Source organism: Bos grunniens, chromosome 26, assembly GCF_055505025.1.
Source record: "Bos grunniens cultivar Pamir isolate PY7600 chromosome 26, Bosgru_T2T1.0, whole genome shotgun sequence".
NCBI lineage: Eukaryota > Metazoa > Chordata > Mammalia > Artiodactyla > Bovidae > Bos > Bos grunniens.
This window is the reverse complement of record NC_141190.1, coordinates 45,267,620-45,295,035: the sequence shown is the minus strand read 5'-3', so window position 1 is coordinate 45,295,035 and position 27,416 is coordinate 45,267,620. Positions and strand designations below refer to the sequence as shown.

The 27,416-nt window shown below is 47.0% G+C and overlaps 1 protein-coding gene across 4 annotated transcripts in view; it reads left to right on the top strand.

The window, feature by feature from the left end:
* The window catches only part of ADAM12 (ADAM metallopeptidase domain 12), a 394,287-nt gene that overhangs the window by 340,282 nt on the left and 26,589 nt on the right, over positions 1-27,416 (top strand). For all 4 annotated transcript variants that reach the window (XM_086378404.1, XM_086378406.1, XM_086378408.1 and 1 more), the window contains 7 exons: positions 9,768-9,876; positions 9,986-10,184; positions 12,832-12,909; positions 15,624-15,732; positions 19,487-19,622; positions 20,222-20,330; positions 22,568-22,747. In XM_086378404.1, coding sequence (XP_086234530.1) covers positions 9,768-9,876; positions 9,986-10,184; positions 12,832-12,909; positions 15,624-15,732; positions 19,487-19,622; positions 20,222-20,330; positions 22,568-22,747 — 920 coding nt within the window. The remainder of the gene's footprint in view (positions 1-9,767; positions 9,877-9,985; positions 10,185-12,831; positions 12,910-15,623; positions 15,733-19,486; positions 19,623-20,221; positions 20,331-22,567; positions 22,748-27,416) is intronic.

Here is a 27,416-nt window from a genome sequence, read left to right as displayed (position 1 = left end):
TTGTATTTAGCCCTCTGTCTGCTTCAGGCTTAATAGCCACAAAGATTTTCTGTCAATGCGACATGACCTTAAACATTTCCTTCTGAAATACAGCTGGATATGTTTCTTCAGGCAGAAAATTTACTTTTGCCAATGTTGTTTATGTGAAGCACTAGCATGATAACTGAAAACGTTACTTGGAAGTTAATCTTGCAGATAACTGTGTGTGTAGAGCCACAAACAATCTGCATCAAGGAAATCCTGAAATTATCTTAGTTTTATCTATTTTATCACTCACCAGAAAATAGCGTCACCTGATTGATGTGGTGTGAGCTGGTGAGACGATTTTTACGGGCCGGTGCCTCTGCAGTGTTTATCTGCAAGGCTGGTTTATTTTTACTTTTTAAATTTATTTTATTTTTGGCTGTGCTGGGTCTTCATTGTTGTGCAGGCTTTTCTCTAGTTGCTGCGAGCGGGGCTGCTGTCTAGTTGCTGTGCTCGGGCTTCTCATTGTGGTGGCTTCTCTTGTAGCAGAGCGTGGGCTCCAGGGCACACGGGCTTCAGTCCTGTGGCACGTGTGCTCAGGAACTGTGGTCCCCGGGCTCTGGAGCACAAGCTCAGCAGTTGTGGTGCGCAGGCTTCGTTGTTCCACGGCATGCGGGATCGTCCCGGACCAGGAGTGGAACCCGTATCTCCCGCACTGGCAGGTGGATTCTTTACCACCGCACCACCAGGGAAGCCCGGCAGGGCTGGTTTAAATGACTTTCTTTATGACAACACACCGGGAACGGTACATTTCCAAACATCCACAGCATCAGGCTACAAGTGGGAAGAAGAGTGATCTTGCCAAGAGTCATACTGTTTAGGAGGCAGGAAAGTCTCTTTTTTGTTCCGTTGTGCAAGAAGGAAATGAGAGAATGTATTTGCTGGGGCTCTGTTTTTCCACGGAGGTGAAGGTCAGTGTGGAGAAGAGAAGCAGAGGGAGGACGGGGAGGACAAGCAGGCTGCGGTCACTTGTGAAGATGCCTTTGTGGAATTAGCAACAGGGGCAGGGATGTTAGTGACCCCAGGGAGGAGGAGCCAACGCAACTGAATTGGGGACCTGTATTTGCATCACGGACTCATTTTAAGGAAATGTTGCTGTTTAGTTGCTAAGTCGTGCCCGACTCTTTTGCGACCCTATGGACTATGGTCCACCACCAGGCTCCTCTGTCCATGGGATTTCCCAGGCAAGAATACTGGAGTGGGTTGCCATTTCCTTCTCCAGAGGATCTTCCCAATCCAGGGATCAAACTGGCATTGGCAGGCAGATTCTTTACCCCTGAGCCACAAGGGAAAACCCTAAAGAAAGATTAGATCACATAAATTGTGGGCTTAATACGAGATGTCATCATCTCTCTTTCAAAAGACATAATGACATAGGAAACTTCCAAATCACAAGTTATATCACTCTGAAGATAAAGGTGGTAATTAAACTCCATCACTTCTTATAGAATGATAAAATGCAGGATGATGTCAAAAATCCTTCTGAAAGGCTAAATTTCATCTTTTGATAATAGCAGAACATCTAAGTGTTCCATTATTAAAAATTCAAAGGCTGTAAATTGATGTAATGTAGTAGTGATAAGAAAACCTGTCACTTCTTTTCATGAGACAGATATGAAGTCTCCTGTCTTCATGAAGACAGACGTCTTTACGTGCAGCAACTTTGAAGTCAGATCTGTACCTTTATAACATCTTACTAGCAGATAGACGTCATTTACACATTTTCAATTATTGAGCCCTCTGTCTCTAAGATAAACGCCGGCTGGCTGGTTCCACACTCTTGACTGTCCTTCCTGGTGTCTGCAGGTCCCAGTGGTAAGGGTGCTCAGGAAGTTGTTCTTGGTTTGCGTCTTCTAGTCTGTTTCCTATGATGATGCTTTTTTCAACTGTAGGAGCTGTGTCTACTCCCACTTATTACTGGTGACATGGAGCCCCCTTTCTGGTTTCCTTGCTTATAGAATTCTTTTTAATGTGTCTAAACGTTGAGGGAATGACAGTTTACCTTTCCAGGAAGTAAAATGTCTTTTTGTGACTTTATATCTTCTTTCCTCTTAAGTGAAAAGGATGAAAGTGAAAATCACTCAGTCGTGTCTGACTCTGCGACCCCATGGACTATACAGTCCATGGATTTCTCAGGCCAGAATACTGGAGTTGGGAAGCCTTTCCCCTTCTCCAGGAGATCTTCCCAGCCCAGGAATCGAATCAGGGTCTCCTGCATTGCAGGCGGATTCTTTACCAGCTGAGCCACCAGGGAAGCCCAAGAATACTGGAGTGGGTAGCCTATCCCTTCTCCAGCAGATCTTCCCAACCCAGGCATCAAATCAGGGTCTCCTGCTTTGCAGGTGGATTCTTTACCAACTGAGCTATGAGGGAAGCCAGCATGGTAATACTTCACTTGATGTAAATGAATAAGTGAGGACCCAGACAAGGCAGACCAGGAAACTGTGTTTATTTACCCAAGATGCTTTGTTCTGAGGGAACCACAACTGACTTCCTACAGGGAGTGGGGTAGAGACAGGATGTGCTTTCCCTGAATTGCGTTCCCTCTGGTTTTCATTCATTCATTCTTGGGACACACCTGCTCTGTACAGGCCTGAGGCACCTTTTCAGTCCACAGGGGGCTTTACAGTGAGACCAGAGCCTTCAAACATTGCAAAAGGCAAATGTGATGGATGGAAGGTGGGGACAGCCCTCCAAGGCAAATGAGAGCAGGGGGTCCCCAGGCTCAAGGGAGAGTAGTAATGGGGGAGACCCTGAAGGACACGGCCACGGTCAGCGGTCCCAGGAGCAAAGCAGCCCAGGCCCCTCATCCAGCCGGCTCCAGCACTCAGGTTCCAAGGAAGATGCTGATGTACTGGCTTTGGTCCTGTATCCATCACTGACCTAAACTTATTACTGGTGACATGGAGCAGTCTCAGGGGCCAGACTTGAATCTCATGCCCATGCTTTTGGCGTTAGTTGGGAAAATTAGCCCCGCTTGAACCATAAAAAGTGGATTTTCCATAAGAAAAGGGGTTTCCGTTCCTAGAAAAAGGGATATGAGACAATTTCAGAAGTCTCGTTTTCTGCAAGTCGTTTTCACAAATCTCTATGGTTGCTCCAAACCAGTGGAGGAAACCGCTCCCCTTGACACAAGAGGTGGGACTGAGCAGTGCCCACCTCTAGCTGGGGGCGTGCTGGCCTCAGGAGGTGGCCCCAAACCTTGTGTGACACTGTCCTATAGCCTGAGATCAGAGGTGAAACAGCAATAGAGTATGCTGTGATCTGGATCAAGTTTCAACTGCTTAGATACTTTTTCATTTAAGTTTCACTTATTAAACTCTTTTGTCTTTTTTTTTTTTGAACTTTTTATTTTGTGTTGGGGTGCAGCCGACTAACAATGTTGTGATCATTTCATGTGAACAGCTAGGGGGTTCAGACACACATACGCACGGATCCATTTTCCCCCAGAAACCCCCCTCCTCCAGGGCTGCCTCGTAACACTAAGTTAGAGCTTCCTGTGCTATACAGTAGGTCCTTGTTGGTTATCCATTTTAAATACAGTGGTGTGTACATGTCCATCCCAAACTCCCTAGCTATCCTTTCCCTTGGCAACCATCATCTCATTCTCCTAAGTTTGTGAGTCTCTTTCTGGTTTGTCAGTAAGTTCATTTGTATCATTTCTTTTTAGATTCCACATAGAAGGGATGTCACATGATATTTATCCTTCTCTGTAAACCCCCTTGTCTTTAAACATCCATGTTTCTCAGGCAAGGCTTCTCATCCCAACGTGGAGACTTCAGGGTAAGAAGTGTTATTCACCTGGATGGAACCAGCGTGATAAATAGGGTTCTGCCCCACCCTCCTCTGACCTCTGTCACTCACTTCCCCCAGCCCCCCACCCCCCACTCCATTGAAACAGCAGCAGTTTCAGAGTATTGATGAGATAAAAGTTGAATATTTTCAATCCCTAAGTGCTTGAGGATGGAGATGCGAAAGATCTTGTCCATTGAGTTTGACCATGAACTACCCATCAGAGTGTCCTTGCCCTTAATCCTCCAGATGAGAACCTGGAGTATATGACAGAGGATCAGGTGTAATTCTGGTCTCTGACTTCACAGAGAGATCGCTCTATCCCCAGGTGTCTGTAGCCAATGAAATCATGACCCGCTAGGCATCCAGACTGAGCTTCCTTGGCACGTTGTGGCCAACAGCGTCGGTGCTGTGCCCGTTGATGACACGCCCCGCCGATACCTCATCAGCGAGGTGTGTCGTGTCATCTCCTGCTCCCTTGAGTTCTGGAGAAGAGCTGAGATGAGCAAACCTCTTGGAAACAGACAGTGACTAGTTTCTTGCAAGAGCCAGAAAATTAATCTTTAGAACTCTGCGTTGTTGGAGCCACTGGGCAAATTCATCCCAGAGTGGAATAGGTTTTCCAGGTCAAACCCCACCCGGCTTTGTTTCTTTATTTTTGGCTGTGCTGGGTCTTCGCTGTTGTGCAGTCTTTTCTCTAGTTGCTGCAAGCGGGGCTGCTCTCTAGTTGCTGTGCTCGGGCTTCTCATTGTGGTGGCTTCTCTTGTAGCAGAGCGTGGGCTCCAGGGCACACAGGCTTCAGTATGCTGGCAAGCGTGCTCAGTAATCGTGGTCCCCGGGCTCTGGAGCACAAGCTCAGCGGTTGTGATGCACAGGCTTAGTTGTTCCATGGCATGCAGGATCGTCCCGGACCAGGAATGGCTTCTACTCCCTGCCGTGTCCAGCACGATACCTCACAGTGGGGGGTCCAACAAATGGCACGTTGGGGATCCAAAGTGCCCCCATTCGTTTCAACTGTGTCTGTTGGTTTAAGGGCAAGGAAAGGAGTTCCAAGGGAAGACGCTCTGTGTTCCCAGGGTTCAGTGGAATGAAAGGAAATCAAACTCAAGTGTCTTTGCTTGAGGACTCCTGCTGCCTCTTTCAAAATGAGGCAGCAACCTGTGTGCTGATATGAGCTTCTGGAGGGGCAGCCCAGGCTGGCTGGGGCAGCGCCCAGAAAGAGCACAGGACTCAGGGCAGCAGGAACCCCACTCACTGAAACAAGAGAAGAGGAGTTGGGTAGAGGGAACCTGAGATCCCTGTGCTGTGCTCAGTTGTGTCCAACTCTTTGTGACCCCACGGATTGTAGCCCACCAGGCCCCTCTGTCCATGGGATTTCTCCAGGCAAGAATACTGGAGTACATTGCCATTTCCTTCTCCAGGGAGATCTTCCTGACCCAGGGATCCAGTCTGCATCTCCTGCATCCCTTGCTTTGCAGGCCTATTCTTGACCACTGAGCCATCCTGATATCGACTTAAAAATGCTCCCAACCTAAAAGTTGAGAATTATGCTTTATTCACTGGGAATTTTTAGGACTTTCAACCCTGGGAAGCAACATCTCAAGTAACCCTGAGAAAACTGCTCTGAGGAGGTGAGGAGGGGCATCCAGGTTATACAGAAGTTTTTCAATGAAGGGCAGGTAGTCTGAGCATCAAAAGGTCATTGCTAATTAAAGGAAAGCCAGATATCTCAAATGGAGGGATTTTGTGCTTTTCTATATAAGGGAATATGTAAGAGGATGGGCTCGCTGAAATCATCCTTGGATATGCACCTCAGCTATCTGGGGAAGATGAGATGGTTGGATGGCATCACTGACTCAATGGACATGAGTTTGAGTAAGCTCCGGGAGTTGGTGATGGACAGGGAAGCCTGGTATGCTGTAGTCCATGGGGTCGCAAAGAGTTGGACAGGACTGAGTGATGGACCTGAACTATCTGGGGCCAGCATCCTGTGTTTTCATATCCTGAGTGCCCTGAGGGCTCACCAGCTCAGCATCAGTGGCAGCTGCAGTTACTGATGACTAGGACATCCTTTGTTTACTGACGTGGTAAGAAATGTTCCATTTCTCACTGAGCTATGACTGTACTTTTATTTAACATGCAAAGTATGTACAAAACCTCCCAAAATTTCCATCAAGGAGATTCTCTTTCTTCCCTCTCATTTCCCAAGGTGGGGCCAGGAGTTACATACCCAATCATTCAACAGTCTTCACTGGCTTCCTGTGATGGACTAGACCCTGGGGATGACCCTCTGGGAAGGAAACAGGCATGAAGCCCCTACTGACACCATCCTGAACTAGTTTTTGCAACATTACAAATGTAGCTCCCTACATTTGTAGGGTTGCAAACGAGGTCAGCTCCAAGGAGCTCTCCTCTCTTCATGTCTTCTGCCATCTTTAACATCCAGGGTCAGGCCATCTGCTTCGCCACGACTGGTGGCTGTCCTCAGTATAAACAGGCTTACTGAGAGCCTGGGGGTCTCACTGAACCTTCAGGACAGGTGATGTTCTTGTCCTCATTGTACAAAGGGAACAGCGTCTCAGGAGTTCCCTATAATGTGACCGGGGTCTCCTGGTTTGTAGGGTTGACACCAGTTAAGCCCTAGACCTTCCAGCGCTGCAGCACAACCACTGCCTGTAGAAATCAGAAATGAAGAGGCCTTCCAAAAGAAATAAGGACTTGATCAACATTTGTTTTTGTTTTTCTTAGATCTCGTGAATGCACGAATATAAAACACAGTTTTCCCCAAAGATCAGTCATCAGAGAGAATGGTTTACTTACTGAACTCTTTTTTTAAATATTTATTGTATTGAAGTATAGTTGATTCACAGTGTCATGTTAATTTCTGCTGTACAGTGAAGTGATTCAATTATATGTATATTGATGTTCTTTTCATCTTCTTTTGCATCATAATTTATGACAAGATATCAAATACGTTTCACTGTGCTATACAGTAGAACCTGTTCTTTATCCATTCTATATGTAATCGTTGGCGTCGGCTAATCCCAAACTCCCGATCCACCCCTACCCCCCGCCACACTCCTCCCCGCCGGGTGATGAGAAGTCTGTCCGCTATGCCTGTGAGTCTGTTCCTCTTTCATAGGTAAGTTCGTCTGTGGCATATTTTAGATATCACACATAAGTGGCATCATCTGGTATCTGCCTTTCTCTTTCTGACTTCATTTAGTATGACCGTCTCTAGGCCCACCACGTCGCTGCAAGTGGCATGACTGCCTTCTTTGTTCTGGCTGAGTACTCCTGACTGCTTAGTCTCTCCGTCGCATCTTGACTCTCACAGTCCAGCTGGGCGTCTACACTGGTTCTCGTGAATCATTGCTGGTTTAGGAGGTTCACTGAGATCAACTGACAACACAGGTTAAGAAAAGACAAGCCCACGTTTATTACGTGTTTAATTACTGTTCCCAAGATGTGACTTCCTGCTTCCACTTTCTTTATCCTGGTAAAGGAACTTTTAAAAGCAACAGAATGGATAATTAGGTTGTGGAGAGCCTAAACACACACCCACTGAGCAAACGGAAAAAGTAAAATCGGAAGACTCACTGTGGGTGAGTGGTCACTTGTGCCTAAAAATAAGATTTCCCGTGACAGCAATACAACAGAATAGAACGGATCAGCGTCAAAATAAACTGCAGATGAAAGGGATGTGCTGTGGGAAACAGAGAGGCTTTTTTAACCATTTTATGGAGCTGTGATTGGCATACAAAAAGCTGTGCATATTTAGTGTGCACACCGTGATGGGTTTGGAGAGAAGCATACACTTTTGAAATCACGCCCACAATCCATGCCGTAAACATATCCACCACCTCCAAACTATTCCTCCCACCCTCTTAATTTACTTTTATGTGTATATGTGTATGTGATGAGAAAACTGAACAGATAAGATTTACTGTCTTAGAAAATTTTTAAATACACAATGCAGTATTAGTAACTATAGTCACCGTGCTGTACAGTCAGCCTCTAGAATGAATTCATTTTGTGTAACTGAAACTTTGTACCCTTGGACTAATAATATCTCCCTCTTGCCTGCTCCCTGCAGCCCCTGGCAATGACCTTTTTACCCTCTGCGTCTATGGTTTCAACTTTTTTGGATTCTGTGATCATGCGGTATTTGTCTTTCTGTATCTGACTTATTTCCCTCAGCATAATGTCCTCCAGGTTCATCCATATTGTCTCAAATGGCAGAGTTTCCTTCTTTTTAAAGCCTGAATAGTATTCGGTTATACATATTTGGGGTTTCCCCAGAGGCTCAGCGGTAAAGAATCTGACTGCAATGCAGGAGCCACCGGAGACACAGGTTCGATGGTTCGATTCCTGGAGAAGGGAATGACTACCCACTCCATCCAGTATTCTTGCCTGGAAAATTCCATGGAGAGAGGAGTCTGGCGGGCTACAGTCCATGGGGTCGCAAAGAGTCAGACGTGTCCAGTTTAGGTAAATGCCTTTTGGAAGGACTTTGGGAGGCCTCTCTTAAATGCTTTTTTCCCCCCCAGAAAACAGAGAACGGGAAATGAGAGGTCCAGGATGGGGTGCTTAGTGCAGAGATCAACTGCTGAACCCATGACTGGTCACAACTGCTACACGGGCTTTGTTTCATTTGTCTGCCTGTTTGTTTGTTGTGTGTTTTAATGGGATGCTGAATATGTCTGATGAGGAATCAGGTTGAAGAAAGATGGACTTTTTAGTAATAAGAACAGCATCTGATCCCTGGGAGAAGGGGAGCATTGCCCATCACAACATGGTCATCTTGGAAGGCGATGGAGCCTCCCCAGAGCAGGATACAGAGAAGGGCAGGAGGCAAAACTGGGCTCTGGGAAGTTGGCATACTGGCAGACATGAGAGGGAGTGCCCAGATAGGATACCCATGCGGAAAGGAAGGCAGGCCCAGGACACAGCACAGGGCACAGCTTACTCTGAAGGACAAGGCAACTTTGCCTGAATTTCTCACGTAGTCCTCAGCAGATGCCACTATGCAGAGCATTCTAGAGTCCTGTGGAGCTCCCGCAACGCAAACCCCAGGTACATGTTCTCGCTTTCCTTGGCCGGAAGATGTGCTAAAAAGGACCGTTTCCTGAGCTCTCTGGCTCCCACATCCCCCTCTGCTGGGCACTGTCCTGCTGTGTGAAAGGACTGGGAGGTTTTACGTCTCATGGCCTCTGAGGGCAGTCTCTGCCTGATCAACATAGGCATTCGTCGAAGCCGGTGCTTGCTCCAACAGGGAGCTTTGTGGGGCTGCAAACGGGGCGTGCGATCTCTGCCTTGCACGTTCTCTCTCTTTCTGTCTGCCCCTCTCATTGCTTCTTCTCATTAGTCATCATTATTCCTTGGAGCCTGCTTTAGCTTGCATTTTTTCGCCAGAATTATGTGGGAGTTGTTCAAGAAAGCAAGCCTCCTTGTTTGACCACAGCCAGCCACTCAGCGCCTTGGTGTGGGGTCGGGTCTGGTCCCAGAGCCGGACCTCACCTCTTGAGAGGTTGCACATGTCATGGGCCCGCAGAGCAGCCCTCCAGAAGAGGGAGTGATGGAACGCAAGCTCTGCTGTGAGCTGAGCAGGCTCAGGCATCAGCTAAGATGCCAGGTGAGACTTCTCCGGACACTGGAGCCCATCTGCCTTTAGAAAGCCAGGAGGTTGTTTCTTTTACCAAGTCGTGTGCAACTCTTGCGACCCCATGGACTGTAGCCCACCAGGCTCCTCTGGCCATGGGATTTCCCAGGCAAGAATACTGGAGTGGGTTGCCATTTCCTCCTTCAGGGGATCTTCCCAACCCAGGGATCAAACCTGAGTCTCCTGCTCTGCAGGTAGATTCTTTACCAACTGAACCACCAGGGCTGTTCAAAGAAAACTATCCCAAACACTTGCAGGAGGTGAGAGTGCTGCTTTGCTTCTGTTTCAGGTGCTAAACCTGCCCCTGGGATCTGCTTTGAGAGAGTCAACTCCGCAGGTGACCCTTATGGCAACTGCGGCAAAGATTCCAAGAGCTCCTTTGCCAAGTGCTCGATGAGGTACGGGGGGTCCGTGTCCTGACCACGCCACAACTTTGAACCTCCTAGATCACTTAGGGCTGCTTCCACACTTTCCCTCTTTGAGGACTGTCTGTTCTTGCCTTTCCAGAGACGCCAAGTGTGGAAAAATCCAGTGTCAAGGAGGTGCCAGCCGACCAGTCATTGGTACCAATGCCGTTTCCATAGAAACGAATATCCCCCTGCAGGAAGGAGGCCGGATTCTGTGCCGTGGAACCCACGTGTACTTGGGTGATGACTTGCCGGACCCAGGGCTCGTGCTTGCCGGCACAAAGTGCGCAGATGGAAAAGTAAGCCCGAAATGCTCCCTTGCATCACAAGTGTGAGTCTGGAAGGACCCACTGAGAAACGTCCTGTTCGAGACCTGAGTTACAGGGATGGTTTGTTTTTCAAAATCCACTTCTCAGAATGCTGCCTCTAAAATCCAGTTCTTTGCACCTAGAAGGAAAAGAATAAATAAGCAAATCCTAGCTCCTCGTCCGACCATTGAGATGCAGATTTGGGGAAATCGCAGATTTGGGGAAATTGAGCTTGTTTTCTCAGCCCTTCAGTGTTAAGAAGTCTTTTCTACACTCTGGGTGTTATGCGAGTTTCCAGCCAGGAAATTACTCTGGAAGGAAACACAGCAGCGTATTATATTGTTCTTGGAAATGTGGTCTGGGTTTTTGGCACAGTAGGGACTTGTTCTCACCTGGACAGAATGGGAAGTCAGATTTAGTTTCAGAGACCCCCACAGAGGGACAGGAGAGGGGAGGAGATGAGATAAGCTTAAAGCCAAAGGGGGTTCTTTTGGAGACAAGGGGGAAAGGTAGACTGAGATATTTGGGGAGGGAGGTTAGGAATAAAGTGCACAGTGATTAAAAAAAAAAACAATTGAGATTTTCACATTCTGCCACATTGATTTTTTCCCCCCACTAAAGTTTCTCATCAGACTGAATGATCGCAAGTTAATAATTAACATTTTAGGAAGGAAGATGCTTTGATTAGGGCCCCGTTTTCAAAATGAATATGAAACCATTACTAACAGGAGGTCACAGAGCAGAAAGAAAAGGTTCTGAGCCAGCTCCTGCAGCTGGGTCCCCAGGGCAGGAGTCCCCTCCTCCCCACCCCACCCCCTTCCCTCACACGCCATCAATGCTTTATCCTTAAGGAAACAGGATGATATGCGAAACACATTATACATTCTGGGTATCTCCTTAATCACACACATTCATTTATATTCAAGTCTTGACATTAGAATGACACCACTTAAACGGTGATTTGAACAACCAAGGCCAGGTGCATCTGAACACTGAAATTCCAAGGACTCAATTTATCAGTGAGCTTTTCACTTCATGTGCAAAATTAAATGTGCTTTGATCTCCTTCCTGCAGAGCTCCAGTTCTTTGAAAGCCATCTTTGAGCCTGGGCCATGCGTTGTGAGGGGGCAGCACCCATCCGCTGTGATTCTGCCTGGGGTCCTGCTGTGCTCGTTGCAACCCCAAACAGTTTCTTTTATCAGCAGAAATGTGCCAGTCCCCTTGGCCACGACCCCACCAGCCCTGAGAGCCGCTTCAACCAGCACTTCTTTCTCAGGGCATTCATCTTGCCTTAGATAAGCTGCTGGGGTCAGATGGTCAATGTCTCATCGGAAGGTCCTACTTGATTAAAAATACTTCTGTAATCGAAAAATTCGACTTTTCTTCCTTTGACTCCACCAATTTGTAACATTTTATGGGAGATAAAGAGCCTGATCCCATGAGTCTGGACTATATTATGCACCTTTGAAATGAGACTAAATTCTTTCAACCAGCCCAGTATCATTTAGCAAATTACTGCCTCTGCAGAGGCTTGATAAATACAAGGGAAGCGTCTGTTCTCCTCTGTTGAGCATTTCTGTTGATGGTTTATGTCATCAACGATAATGCTTGTCAGTCAGCATTTGGGGAAAGTTCCCGTATTTTACTATCTCCCTTGCAAGATTCTCGGACCCTGGGTTCCTGGAGTCTTTGAGTCTCTGTTGGCCCAGGTGAAGGACTAGGCTGTTCTGTTCTCTCCTATATCTTTTAATAGTAGAGAAAAAATGAGGGCAAAAATGCTGCGATATGTAGATTTTGTTGCAAGCTCCAAACAAAAGTCATGAGGAAATCAGTTAACGTAATTTCAGAGTTGCCCAAAACCATATAACCTGCCATGAAGATAGAAGACTCCCATGATGTGCACACTGATGTGAGTCTTGGAACGGGCTGAATTTGGAGGTGGACATCAGAACCTATGCCCAGTCTATGCAGAGAGCACCACTCTGCCATGTGCGTTAACTGAAAGATGGTCTTCCTGGAGTTTTTCTTTGCTTTTGCTTTTTGTTTTTTTAATTTGTATTGGAGTACGGTTGATTTCCAAAGTTGTGTTAGTTTCAGATGTATAGCAAAATGAATCAGTTACACATATACATAGATCCACCCTTTTTTAGATTCTTTTCCCATGTAGGTCATGACAGAGTACTGAGTAGAGTTCCCTGGGCTATATATGTATATATAGTAGGTCCTTATTGTTATTTATTGTATACATCATAGTGTGTAATGTCAAACCCAATGTCCCAATTATCACTCCCCCACCCTTACCCGCTGGTAACCATAAGCTTGTTTTCTACATATCTGTGACTCTTATTTCTTTCTGGTAGGTAAAGTCATCTTTACCTTTTTCTTTAGTTTCCACATATAAGTGATATCGCATGATATATGTCTTTCCCTGTCTGACTTCACTCAGTGTGACAATTTCTAGCTCCATCCTTGCTGCTGCAAATGGCATTATTTCATTCTTTTTCGTGGCTGAGTAGTATTCCATTGTGTATATGTACCACATCTTCCTTATCCATTCCTCTGTTCTTTAATACACAGATGCATGTGTGTGTGTTTGTAGATGGACATGGATATTTACTATGCCTCCCTCCTTCTCCAGATCTGCCTGAATCGTCGGTGTCAGAACGTCAGTGTCTTTGGTGTGCATGAGTGTGCAGTGCAGTGCCACGGCAGGGGGGTAAGTAGGTGAACTGCCTTCATGTAGCCAGCCCATAATTAAGCTCAGCACTAAATCATTCCTTTGTAAAGGATTTCCGCCATCCATCACTTTGTAAAAACATAGCACTGTCTCCTCAGTATTATTTTCTTCTGAAGACATTCATTTTCTTTGACCTTTACATGGCATAAGAAATGGGATTTTATTTAACAAAGAAAATCAGATTGAGCGGTAATTATCTTTTAAATTGACGTTCTGGATTTTTTTGAAAGGACTTTGTCATCTTCAAAGTAATTTTAACACTAACCTTCCTTCATGAAGAGTTTTTCATTAGCGTTTCAAACGGAGCTGTCTCTCTCACAACCAAGATTCAGAATATGTGTCTGAACTGAAATATTTCCAAAAGCAATTAAAACAAAGAAGACAGCACATACTGACCACATGCTCTTGAAATCACATACAGTGGGTTTCAACTAAAGAAGGCTGTTGTTTTAGTTCAGAGGATTTGGGGGAGGGGAGGATTCTAATTGTTCAAAACCTAATTTATTTTTCCTGATGGGCTTAATTATTTCCAATGGAATCATATTAATCTTGATTAGCTATGCCAATGGTTCATTTGTTTTTCTGAAGCCTTTTCTGCAGAAATGGTGCTTCAAATTCTATTTTTAAAACTTGCAGACATTTGCCGATGATTCTAACACAGAATTATGGAGGTTTGCATAAGATTACTTTTGTGCTGTAACCATGAGGGATTGCAGTGTCACCTCAGATGGGTTTGTTGGTGGTGAGCGTAGCTGACTGTCAGCATAAAACGCAGTCTTCCCATGTCTTCATTGGATCATAGACTTCTTCCTAATGGCTGGAAGGAATGATCTAGTGCAGCCTCATTATCTGACTGATGATGGAGTCCAGACCCACGTGGGGGTAGTGACACGTCCAAGGTTAGGTGGCCAGTTAGCAGCAATGCTGGATCAGGGAGCCTGGACTCCTGACCCTCCAGCATCCCTGGCATCCCATCCACACAGTGGAGAGGAAAGGCCCGCATTGCCTGGGGGCTGAGCAGCTGCCATGACTTGGGAACAAGTAACAGCTAGACCCCAACCCTTTCCTTAGCAAGGCCAGGCTCACCAGCAGCCCCTCTGGGGTGGGGGGGCAGTTGTCGGGGCTATAATCTCTCTGCCACAAGCCGTCCAGAGGGCCCCTGACTGTGGTTTACAGCAGGAGATAGTGCCTGAATCCCAGGGGTGGTGCCCCAGCCGCAGGGTCTCTGGGGAAACGGCAGGACACTCAGACTCCAGGCAGCCTGGGCGGTGCTCGTGACAGTTCATTCTGCTTCATGTGAGCTTCATAGAAACGTACTTTCTCACTTATCACGGGCTTTCCTGACTGTTGGCCTTCTTGTTGGAAGCATCTGGGTTTGTCGATGTTGACTGTGGTTGACTCATCACAACCTGGGAAACATCACAAATGAGATATACACCCCAACATTTAATGTGCCTTAAAAACATGAAAGCGTGGGTTTGGCCCCATCCAGCAGTATTTTGACGTGGAGCTGAAGCCTGCAGGATGGGAGCTCAGCCCTGACTTCCTTACACAGAACCACGCAAAGCACGCCATCCACGATGTGCCATTTGCTTTTCTAAGTCCAAGGGAAACTGCAACACTCACGAGCAACCTGAATGAGGAATCCTTTATTTTGCAGCTTTTCCCGATCGTTTTTCAGTTGTCCTTCTCATTCCAAATTTGTCCAAAGTCCTTTTTAGGGCCTTACCTGTCATACAGCATTCCCAAAGCATTCAGTCTCATTGTCTTTCTAGAAAGGATTCCCTCTTGTTTTCATAATCATTTTCCATTGGTTCCTGTAGTAGTTCAGTCAGATCCATATACCATAATACATACCAGCAACAAGTAGAATGTCATCACAGGTGGCATCAGTCACCCTGGATCACAGGGTGAGCAAGCATTGGCCCCTCTGTGGAGCCTCAGGGCCCACCAAGAGCAAAGCCGCCCCTCCCACCTTCTTGAGCAGCCCTTTCGCTTGGGACCAGAGCCATCATCCTCTTATTTCACCAGGACACAGTTCACTGCTGGCTGTGTCCACCACTCAGGGGGGTAGGAGCTGGGACCAGCCCTCCGGAGTGTCTGCTGAAGGAATCAGAGCAGACTTTGGGGAGGCGGTACCTTGTGGGCATCAGGGGGAGCAGGAGGCCTGGCCGTCAGACTGCTGTGGGACCCCGAGTCACCCAGCCTACCCTAGCACCCTGTCTGAAGTTGCCCGGGGTTGTCAGACCCTTGATGCCCAAGGGCATGGATTTCATGTCCCAGTAGCAGGGTCCCTTTCTCACTACTGAGAGGTCTTCTCATCTCAGCCAGATTGGGAGGGTTTCCTGGAACCAAAAAAAGGCACCTGGAAATTGAGACAGAAAAGAGGTGGGAGGGGGCCGGTGAGCCCTGATGGTCTCCATCTTTCTCTCAACAGCTGCTGATGTAACAACAGCAGATTCTGTTATATTTGCAGCCTCAGGCTCTCGACTGGTGTGGTGCTGGGTGCAGGGTGGATCCTCGAAGTGGTGTGTCCAGAGTCTGTCTGCCTCCATGTGGTGGGGGCACTGACCACAGGGCCTTTGCTTCGCTATAGGGCTCAGTTAGGGCTCAGAGACTTGGCGCTGCCCCAGGTGTAGACACATCCTAACCCTGCCTCCCTCTTGGTGTCTTTGTCCCCCTCTGCCCAAAAGGTGTGCAACAACAGGAAGAACTGCCATTGCGAGCCCCACTGGGCACCTCCCTTCTGTGACAGGTTTGGCTTCGGAGGGAGCACGGACAGCGGCCCCGTCCGGCAAGCAGGTTAGTGGTGACAGCGTGTCCCGGGGAGTGGGCCGAGCTCCCGAGGGGCACGGGAAGCCGGGCCCTCGGGGGACCATTGCAGGCAGGACAGAGGACCCGCCAGCCCTTGGGTGGGTACACAGCTGGAAACCCGGTGGGGACCCCACAGGTCCAGGTGACCTGACACAGGCCGAGGCCCCTGTTTCCAGACCCTCTCTCATCCTTCCCTGATCTTTGCAGAGACTCCTCGCTCTGCTTTGCTCAGAGGCTGAGGTTTCCAGGTTCCCAGGTGGCGCTAGTGATAAAGAATCCACCTGCCAATGCAGGAGATGCAGGTTCAATCCCTGGGTTAGGAAGATCCGCTGGAGAAGGAAATGGCAACCCACTCCAGTATTCTTGCCTGGAGAATCCCATGGACAGAGGAGCCTAGCGGGCTACCATCCATGGGGTCGCAAAGATTCAAACATGACTGAGCGACTGAGCACACACTCAGCCTGTGATATTTTCTCAGTTAAGGTCATTCTACCACAAACTGCCAAGTGAGTGTGCACCTCGTGGTCAGAGGTTCAAACTGCTTGGTCAAGGCCAGCCTTGTTTACTGAGGCCAAGAGTTGTGAAGTCAAGTGCCTTTTAAAGCTCTTACTAGAAAGATGCCATTCTCTTCATAAAGGGACTGGGCCCAGCCCAGCAGTCACCGTTGCTGAGCTGTTGTTCCCTACGGGCACCAGGCTTCACGTTTTTCAGGCATTAATTGAACCCTTATGAAAGTGGGCATTCTTCTTCTTCTTTCTTTACATACAAAGGACCTGAAGCTCAGAGAAGTTAAATAACTTTCACAGAGTCACGCAGCTAAGATTGAGACATAGGTCTACCCACGTAGAGACCCCCAAGGGCCGCTGTGCTGGGATCATCAGTTCTTGTCTCCCCAGAGATGAGAAGTGGTCTCCTAGCTCAGGGCCGTCTTCTCTGAGAGATTGGCAGCCAGTGAGGAGGCAAGCCAGGGTGACGCCCCCTTTGAAGTGGAAGCAGCGAGTCCAGTGGTGCAGAGACCCCACCATGAGCCCTGCTGGGGAGTCAGGGGCAGGGTGGGCAGGAACTGCCCAAATACACTTGTGTTGCCACCTTAGCGCCCACCTGAGCCCCCGGGGCACTCAGTCAGTGGCTGACGGAGGAAGTTGTATGTCCTGCAGTGATGGGTGGGGTTGAATCTGTGGCTTGGCCGGTGTTTCCATGACAACAGACACAACACTGCTCTGCAGGGCCAGGTAGGAGAGCCCCTCCAAGCAGGCACATCTAGAGAAGGCAGTGTCGTGTTGTGAGGAAGGGAAGGGAACTTCTGGTCATCCCTGTACTGAAAGGTGGGACGAGTCTCAATGCTGCTTCCAAGGGCGCCCAGGGTCCTGCCCTCTCAGCCTGGCCCCGCAGCAGGTAGTCAAAGGGCCTCCAGGTCTCATCTCTTAGTGCATGTCCATCCCAGGGGATAATAAGCTGGGTCTGGCCCAGCCTCCCTGTTCCTCACTGCCATCCATGCCTTGATGGGTGGCCTCTCAGCTGCAACTTAATTTTCAAATTGGCCATTAAGAGTTCAAAAACATCAGGGTTTTCATTTTTAATGCATCAGAAACCCTGCCACATCAGAATGTGAATGTTCCATCCACATTCAAGTGAACCAGATGTTCAAGGAATTGGAGAGGATGGTGGGAGACAGGCCACATGCTCTGAGTGTCTTTTTAGTGTGGGCCCCAGTGGGTCTCAGGGTTGGGAGCTGCCAAAACATGGCAAACCCACGGAGTCATTAACTCTTCATTGTACCGGGTAAGAATATTTTTTAAATGAAAATAACTGAAGAGCCAAACTCATCCACTGTTGCCATCATTTCATAAAATAGGTTTAATTTCTTCCCCCCAAAACACCTACAAAAGAGGGGCCTTGAGAAGCCGGCCAAGGGTTACACAGGGAAGGCCACACACCACGGGTCTTACTCTTCAATGCAGCCACCCACGTGACCGGGGCTCAGAAGTCCCTGAAGCTAGTATCTCTCCAGCATCTGCCAGGCGCCAGCTGCTCCTGTCAGTGTTTAATAACTGATCAGTTGAAGACGTAGGGATTTGATTTGAGGAAACTAGAAACTATACTCCAATACTTTGGCCACCTGATGCGAAGAGCTGACTCATTGGAAAAGACCCTCATGCTGGGAAAGATTGAAGGCAGGAGGAGAAGGGGACGACAGAGGATGAGATGGTTGGAGGGCATCACCAACTCAATAGACATGAGTTTGAGCAAGCTCTGGGAGATGGTGAAGGACGGGGAAGCCTTTTTAACGAGCTGTGTTAAGACATAATAGGACCTTAAGCAGAGGCCCCTAGACTGCTGGCTCAGTCTCAAAAGAGGTGCGTGTTAGCTGGGAAACCAGAGCAAGGCTTTTCCAGTAACACTGAACAAGTGAATCAAGACAGTCTTATATTGATTGTCTTCCTTAGACACATCCTTGGTAGGACCTGTCAGTTGAAGACAAAGTCCAGAACCAGGGTGTGAAGTCTTTCTCCCCTGGGGTGGGAGCGGCTTCTCTGGTTCCCAACCAGCCAAACATCCCGGTCAGAGGTAGGACAGCCTGGGTGACAGAAGCTGCCACCACGGCCATCAGCAGCAGCCCAGAAGGACTGTGGGGCACCTACCAAGTGACACAGACCCTGGCAGCCGGTGGGAGAACAGACCGGTGAACTGAGATCTGCACTCCCAAGGAACCCACAGCCCTGGTGAACCCCCGACTCCTGGCACCCAGAGCCCTCCACAGACAGCCCTTGGCCGCAGCTGCAGTCAAACCAACTCGATAGCTCGATTTTCCCTTCCTTTCTGCATCCTTGAGGAATCTTAGAGTCTCTGTACTAAACAAAATGGAATCAAGTCACAGAAAAGGGGATCCTTCCTTTGAGAATGTAAACAGCATCCTCCAAGAGATGGGGGTTTGCCCCCCACAGGCTGTGTTTTAAATCCCTAACACAACAAAACAAAATCCAAGGGTGTTTCATTTAAACAGAGTTTTCTTTTTCACCTTCCAATTTGACAATAGCCAGAAGTAAGATCTTGGTCTAAAAAAATTGAAAAAACAAAAGTAAAACAGATTCCAACCCCCAAGAATGAGAGAAGGAAAGAGACTGAAGGAGTGTCACTGGGGCTGGGAAGACTTCAATTTGGGGGCCACTGGTGGATCTAATGGTTAAAAAAAAAAAATCCGACTGCAATGCAGGAGACCCAGATTTGATCCCTAGGTTGGGAACATCCCCTGGAGAAGGAAATGGTTACCCACTCCAGTATTCATGCCTGGAGAATTCCATGGACAGAGGAGCCTGGCGGGCTACAGTCCCTTGGGGTCGCAAGAGTCAGACACGACTGAGCAACTAGCACTTTGACTTCACTTCACTTTGGTTCTGATGGGATGCCAGTGACAGCTCCCTGTTACTTTCTCTGACCGCCGTTCCCCTGCCGTTGGCACGCTCGGGGGGCCCATGTGGCCAGACCTGTGGTCCCAACTGCCAGGTTATATTCCCCTTTAGCAAGTTCCAGATTTGTCAGCAATGAATGATGGCGAGGCAGATTGTACCTCAAGCACGACCTTTGAAGTAAAGCTAATTTATCCTTACACCATTCAAGGATTTACTCACTGCATTTCTGGTCTTTCCTTCCAAGTTCATTTTGCCGTAAATGTCACAATTTCATACACCCCGTATTTCACTGTAACTGCCTCGTTCTCTGAGTCGAACGTGCTTTGTTTCAGATAACCAGGGTTTAACGATAGGAATTCTGGTCACCATCCTCTGTCTTCTTGCTGCTGGATGTGTGGTTTACCTCAAAAGGAAGACGTTGATACGACTGCTGTTTACAGATAAAAAAAACACCATCGAAAAGCTAAGGTACCCTGGGTCGGGGTCATTTTTTCAAGAAATGGCATTTGAAAGAAGACGACCAACTGCTTATCATTGTGTTTCCTTAGCAAAGAAGGGGTCAGATTTTCTGTTGGTCTGGGGTTTTAACGTTTCTGCCGGACTGGCTGCCCGCTTCGCTTTCTCCTCAAACTATTCGCTGCTTATTACATAAATAAGCAGGGTGTTGATGAATTCCACTGGTGTGTTTTTCCCCACCCTAACCTTGGTAATTTTCATAAGACATGGGATATTAAAACATCTTTATCAGCTGGGGTAGCTTTTGATCCAAATATATTCCAAGATGTTGCTAAAATGCCAGCTTTATGCAAAAAGTCTCCCAGGTGTCACAAAGTCGTGTTCCTATGCATTGCAAGAACTTTAGTTTAACAGCATAATGGCTCTGGGGGAAAGAACTCAGTATTTATATTTTAGTCCTGTAAGAGATTAAACCTTTTCTCTTGCATGGTTAACACACTGAGTTAAAAGAAGTGAGCTGTGTTTTGAGCGTTTCTGTGAAAAACGGGGAAAGTGGAGCTGGGCAGAGGGTGCGGCGCCCCCCACGGAGCGTGTCTGGGGTTGACTTGCAGGTGCGTGCGCCCTCCCCGGCCCCCCAGGGGCTCCCAGCCCGGCCAGGCCCACCTCACCCACCTCAGCAAAGGCCCGACGAGGAAGCCGCCACCTTCCAGCACACCTAAGGTGAGTTTCCAACAGACGAGAGGTGAGTGAGTGAGCCGTGAGGACGCGGGTGTTTCAACAAGAGATTGAGCGGGACTCGACCCGGAGACTCTTCCTGAAAAGCGCTGGGTCAGCCCGCTCTGGATGACAGAGGCTCCCCGAGGCGACGGCTGGGGCTGGGAGAGGCTCAGGGTGCCGGATTCCACTGAGCCCACATCCCGGGAGGGACGTGGTCTTGGTCACCACCCTGCCTTCACCCAGGCGGCCGGACTCCATGGGGGAGGGGAGGGGACTGGGCCTGCCCTCAGGCCGGGTCCTGACGCTGGACCCCTGCTGTGGTGCGAGGGTGCCATGGACTGGGGAGGGGGGCTTCTGTGGCTCCCTGCTACTCCCAGGGTATTTCTAAGGGTCACAGTGAGGGTATGTCAAAGGGTCACACTGAGGGTACGTCTAAGGGTCACGCTGAGGATATGTCTAAGGGTCACACCGAGGGTACGTCTAAGGGTCACACTGAGGGTACGTCTAAGAGTTACTCCCAGGATATCTCTAATAGTCACAATGAGGGTATTTCTAAGAGCTACTCCCAAGGTATTTCTAAGCATTACCCTGAGCCCTTGGTTGGGCCCATTTTGCTCCAACCACGAACTGTGGAAGCTCTGTCCAGCCCACAGCTTCAGAGAGCTGGATCCTTAAAGGGCCTCCCGCTCCCTGCTGTCTCTTAACTTTCCTACTGCCCTGGTGAATGCTGACTAGCCTTCACTCTGGCATTTTGTTTCCCCACCAAGTGTTTCTGATATATCTACAAGAATTCCTGAGTATTGAACTCATTCAACAAGAGTCCAGATTGTAGCAGGAAAGTGTTTGTGTCAATAAATGACAAATGATTTTTCAAACCATTATCAGGCATTCAGTAGGCAAAAAAAAAAAAGAAAAGAAAATCTATTTTATCTCCCTCAATCCAAAAAGTATAGAGTTGGGTTCCAAAGAGAAGCCATTCCTAATAAGCATTGCCACTTTCCACACCCAACCATGGACATGAGGAGAAAACAGCTTTATTTGTGAGAGTCAAAGATGCAGCTTTATTTTGAAGGACCAGAAACCAGAAATGACCCAAATACCCATCAGCAGGTAGAAGGGTAAGCACATTCTGTTATATTTACACAGAATACACACATGCCATTCAGAATAAGACAAAATGAACTATTGATACACAGGATATCTTGGGTACATCTCAAAATAATCATGCCGAGTGAAAGAAGCCAGACCATACCAATGATGCCATTTTTATAAAATTCTAGAAAATGCAAACCAATTTATAATGACCAAAGTTGTATCAGTAGCTGCTGGGAAAAGGAAAGGGAAGGACTTCACAAGTCAAAGCTCTAGTGAAAATGAGACATAGCTGATGACGGCGATGGGTATGTTCATTGTTTCTCTTGTGATGGTTTCATGGGTGTGAACCTCTACCAGAATTTACCAAATGTACATTTTAAATATTGACTGAAACTAACAGTCAATTAAACCTCAGTAAAGCTGTTTTTAGAGGGAAAGGAATAAAAGAGGTAGGCAGGGAGGGGCAGGGTGTGTGAGGCTTACGCTGCTTCCAGTCTCATCTGTCACTAAAAACAAGGCCATGTGGGCAGTGTTCCTCTGGACCCAGCCCCAGCCTCCACCCTTGGCTTCCAGAATCCCCCATGCTCCTCCTTCCTTGGTTCTCATCGAGCCTTGTGTACATTGAACTGCATCTAATTTTCACAAGTCCTTCGGAATTTCCTGAATTTCTGGTTTGTGTCTTTACACGTGGCGGCACTTGCTGAGGTGCCTTGCACCTACCTGCTAATTAATTAATCCAATTTTTAAAAATTCAAACAGAAATTGATCCCAGAGCTAAATGGGAAGGAAATTAAAAAGAAAAAGCGGGGCGGGGGGTGGATATAGGTATATGTATAGCTGGTTCACCTTGCTGTACAGTAGAAACGAACACAATATTGAAAAGCGACTATACTCAAGAAAGAAATTAAAACCTAAGAAAAAAGCCAATCCCCATGGGTTCAGATTTGGGGGTGGAGAAGGGTGCTTCTGTTAGAATTCTGACATTTACATAAATGATAATAGATTCCCTTTCCTGTAACTCCTTGATTTCTCTCCCTTCCTCGAGCCCCTTCCCTGCCGCAGCTTTAGCAGAGGCGTTAGCACTGCATGTCCTCCAGGGATACCCTGTAATGATCACATTGTGGCTCTTTGCTCTGACCCCACAGGACAACACCCGGAGAGTGCTGCCATGTCAGCACGTGGACATCAGCAGACCCCTCAAAGCCCCCGACGCCCCTTGGCCGAGTTCCCCACAGCGAGGGCTCCCACCCCTGCACCAGGCTCCTCGTGTGCCCTGCGTCCCTGCCAGACCCCTGCCGGCCAACCCTGCACTCAGGCAGGCCCAGGTACGCCCGCAGCTCTGAACCTGATGGAGGTGCTTGGAATCCGGACCCCGCTACTTGCCAGCATCTGAACTTGGACAAGTTGCTTAAGTTCTCAGCACCTATATAAAACAGTTAATTCAGCTCCTGAGATGGGGAAATGAGACCATCCACGGAAAGCATTTAGTACAGTGTTGGGTGCATAGCTGTGGTGCAGTATAGTTTAGCTATTCTGAGGGATATTTTTTAGTTTATTTTTGGTTGTACTAGGTCTTCGTTGCTACACGTGGGCTTTCTCTATTTGCAGTGTGCGGGCTTCTCGCTGTGATGGCTTCTCTTATTGCAGAGCATGGGCCCCAGGGCATGGGCTCAGTAGTTGTAACCACAGGCTTAGTTGCTCTAAGGCATGCGGAATCTTCTCGGACCAGGGATCACACCTTTGTCCCCTGCGTCGGCAGGTGGATTCTTAACCACTGGACTGCCGGGAACGACCTCTTAGGAATATTTTTATCTCTTCTATTCAGAATAGCGAGGGTGCCCATTCAGCTTGTCATCTATACCAACAGTCCCCAAGCTTTTTGACACCAGGGTCTGGTTTCATGGAAGACAGCTTTTCCATGGCTGAGGGGTGGGGAGGACGGTTTCCAAATGATTCAAGCTCATTACACTTATTGTGCACTTTATTTCTATTATTATCATATCACCTTCACCTCAGATCATCAGGCATTAGATCCCAGAGGCTGGGGACCCTTGATCTATGTACTACGACATTTTGGAGAGTGACAGGTGGCACTGTGAATAATTTGGCTTGGCCAATAAAACAGATATTTACAATAAATACAATAAGATACCTGATACTTTGGCCCCCTGATGCACAGAGCTGACTCATTGGGAGATAGGAATGGTAATGGGCATCCTTTCTTAACATTTTCCACCTTCAAAAATTATTTACAAAAATCTCTACCACTGATTTAGTTTCTGTACAGCAGTTACAAGAGTATATAACACACTTTATGTGTATGGTCTCATTTTTATGCTGTTGGAAGTAACGGTTTCTGTTTGTATGACAGGAAACTTGAGGTGGGGACAAAAGTAAAAACCAAATGCAAAGTACAAAGATATAATCACTGGTAAGGAAAATGGTATAACCATTTTAAGCCTCTGAATATATATAAATATTTTTCAAGACTAACCTGCACTTATGTTCCCGTACTAGTACAGAGCGTCTGTCTCACCATGACTTTGCTGGTATTAAGTATTAATATTTCAAAGCTTTGCCCATTTGATACATAAAATAGCTTTTTACATCTAGTAGTTCTATAGATTACTGAAAGGGATGCTGAAGTTTCCAGCTATACACGCGTCTCTTTTCAGCCATCAGTTTTTACTTCATGTGTTTTGAAGCTCTGTTGTTTGTGGTACAAAACAATCTGGACTGCAGTGTCTTCTTGGTGAATTGATCCTTTCATTATTATGTAACATCCTTCATTTTGGGCTTCCCTGGTAGTGCAGGAGATGCAGGAGACCTGGGTTCAATCCCTGAATTAGGAAGATCCCCTGGAGAAGGGCATGGCAGCCCACTCCAGTATTCTTGCCTGGAGAATCCCATGCACAGAGGAGCCTGGCGGGCTACAGTCCGTGGGGTCGCAAAAGAGTTGGACGTGACCTAGCAGCTAAACAACAACAACAGATGTCCTTCTTTGGCTCTGGTGACTTTGTCCTAAAATGTTTTATCTTACATTAATACATTCGCCCAGTTTTTTTGGTTTTTTTTTTGACTGGGGTTTGCAAGGAATGTGTCTTTCCATCTTTTTACTTTTACTTATGTCATTTCACTTGAAATGAGTTTCCGAGAAACAGCATATAGTTGAGGCATGTATTTTTCATCCGTTCTGTCACTGGCTTTTCACTGGTGTATACAGACCATTTACTTTTAATATAAATTATTAATAGAGTTGAAGCCTATCTTTTTAATGTTTTTATCATGCTCCTCTTTCCTGACTTCCTGTGGGCTTGTTAAAAGTTTTTCACTACTCCATATTGATTCATCTATAGTGTTTATTAAATATGTCTGTCTGTACTTTTTTGTCTGGCTGCCTTAGGGCAGAGTTTCTCAGCCTCAGCATCGTTGACATTTTGGGCTGGATGACTCTGTGTTGCATCGGACTGTCCCGTGTATCATAGAATGTTTAGCAGCATCTTGGTTTCTACCAACTGTAGATGGCAGTAGTGTGTGTAATCATGCCTCTAAACATGGCCAGAGGTCTCCTAGGAGACACAATCACCCCTAACTGAAAACTGCTGCTCTAAAGATTACATTGTATGTACATAATGTATCACAGTCTACTAGTATCAATATTTTATCACTTCAAGTGGAAGGTAGAGCTTCACCATCTTTTCCGCCCCTTTATTCCTCTCCCTCTGTGATGTGGATGCCTTCAGTGTTACCTTAACATAGTGAGACCTCTTTAGATGTCATTTTTGCTTTTAACCACCAAGCATCGTTTTTTAAACTTAAGGAGAATGGTTTACAGGACCTACTCATACCATCCCTCCTCCTGTTCTTTCTTCACTTCTGATGCCCCAGGTTTCTTTCTGTTATCATTTCCTTCCTATCTGAAAAGACTTCTTTTATTCCGTTAAAGCAGGTCTGCTGGTGAAAAATTCTTAGTTTTCCTTCCTCTGGACATGTCTGTTTCGCTTTCATTACTGAAAAATACTTTCCATGGATATAGAATTCTGGGTTGACTGTTTTCTTCTTTCAAGATGTGCAAAATGTTGCCCTGCTTCCTTCTGGTCTTTGTGGTGATAAGAAATCCACTGGGAAGTTCCATCCACAGGCTTTGTTCCAGGGAAGAGATGAGGCCTGTTACTGTAGGGAGGGATGGGTAACAGGGCTGGGCCATGTCCAGGATGTGGTACCCAGTGGGGACAGCAGGGCATGGCTTTTTTCTAGTCTCACCTGGAGGCAGAATTAGGTCAGGTATGGCCACAATGTATCTCTTACTGGCTCATGCTGCTCCTGTTCTTTTAGCTAAAGATAGGCTCTCCTCAGGCCTTTTTTTTTATATTTTCTTTTTTTCAGTCTGATGCTATTGGCATTTTCAGATTAGGAGGGGGGCACCTCCCCAGAGCCCAGGCCAAGATATAAAGAAGGGGAAAACAGAAAAAAACAAGGACTCGCTACTGGGCAGTTCCTCGAGTTCTGAGGTCCCTGTTGTTGTTTAGTCACTAAGTCGTGTCTGACTGTAGCCCACCAGGCTCCTCTGTCCATGGGATTCTCCAGACAAGAATATTGGAGTGGGTTGCCATGCTCCTGCTCCAGGAGATCTTCCAGACCCAGGGATCAAACCTGCGTCTCCTGTGTCTCCTGCATTGGCAGGCAGCTTCTTTATCACTGAGCCACCTAGGAAGCCCTCTGAGATCCCTAGCCAGTCCATTTACTTTTCTCCATCTTTCAGAGTGTCTGTCGGTTGCTTTATGGACTTTCTCCAGACTTTTATGTTGTAATTTGCAGGAGGAATAGGGTGAAATGTGCTTATTTCATCTCACCCAGACCTCATTTCTCTCTGCATTTCTTTGACTGCTGGTACACTTGAACTGCTTTTTGTATATCTATTAACAAAGTGTGCTGGTAAATTGACTGTCAAAAAAAAAAAAAAAAGCCTTGATTTGTAGGTGATTTCTCTGCTGTAAAAACTCCACCATGATCAATTTCAGGTTATTGGGGTGATGTCTCTGAATCAAGAGCAGAGAATCAGCCGGTATGTGCTGGTAGCAGCTGGCTCCAGCACACAGCTGCTATTAACTGTATTTGTTCTGTGAGTTGTCTGTTCCCATGCTTTGCCTATCTTTCTCTGTTTGAGAGTTTTTCTTCCTTATTCGTTCGAGTTCATTCTCTTAATAGGTTAAGAATCCTTACCCATTTCCAGTAATTTACGGTAGACATCTCCCTCATTTGCCTTTCAGTTTTATTTACGCTGGGCTTTTTTTTTTTTTTTGTATAAAAATTCCAGTTTTGAGTGTTTATTAATCCTTGGTGAATCCTCCTATTCCTTTTGTGCTTATAAAGTCTTCTCCCATTTCAATCAAGATCCACCTGTAACTTCTTGTTTTGTTGCCCGTTGATGGTACTTTTACATTCATTTTGTGAACCTGTCTTGGATTTACATTAGTGGAAGGGATGAGTACTTTCTAAATTTCTCTGGGCATACGGATTTTTTCAAGAATCTGTTGAAGGCTGTGAACCCTTGAGAATGTACCCATACACAATACTTCATACACAAATTTCAGTAATTCACAGAGCCCATCAGCCTCTTCTCCATGGATTCTCTTGTCCTGGGGCTTTTCATGCCCCCCTTTAAGTAGCTCACCTGTGTACCATGTGACACTGGGACTCTCATAATGAGAAAGGATATTTTTACTTGCTGGTGTCTTTTTTTCCTACCAGCAGTGACTGCCCACAGAAGTGATGACGCCTTCAAGATTTCCTTTAAAGCAGGCCTCAAAAAAGGCCTTCATTCTGTTTTATGAAACTAAGGAAATGTTACCCTTTAAACATTAGTAACTGAAAAATCCACATTTCTCACTCCAGGCTGGGGTCTGTCTGGAGCTTTTCCGAGACATATGATCTGGATTAGGCTCGCACTTCTCATCACACCGAGGGGACCGGCATTAATCCCATGCAGGTGCG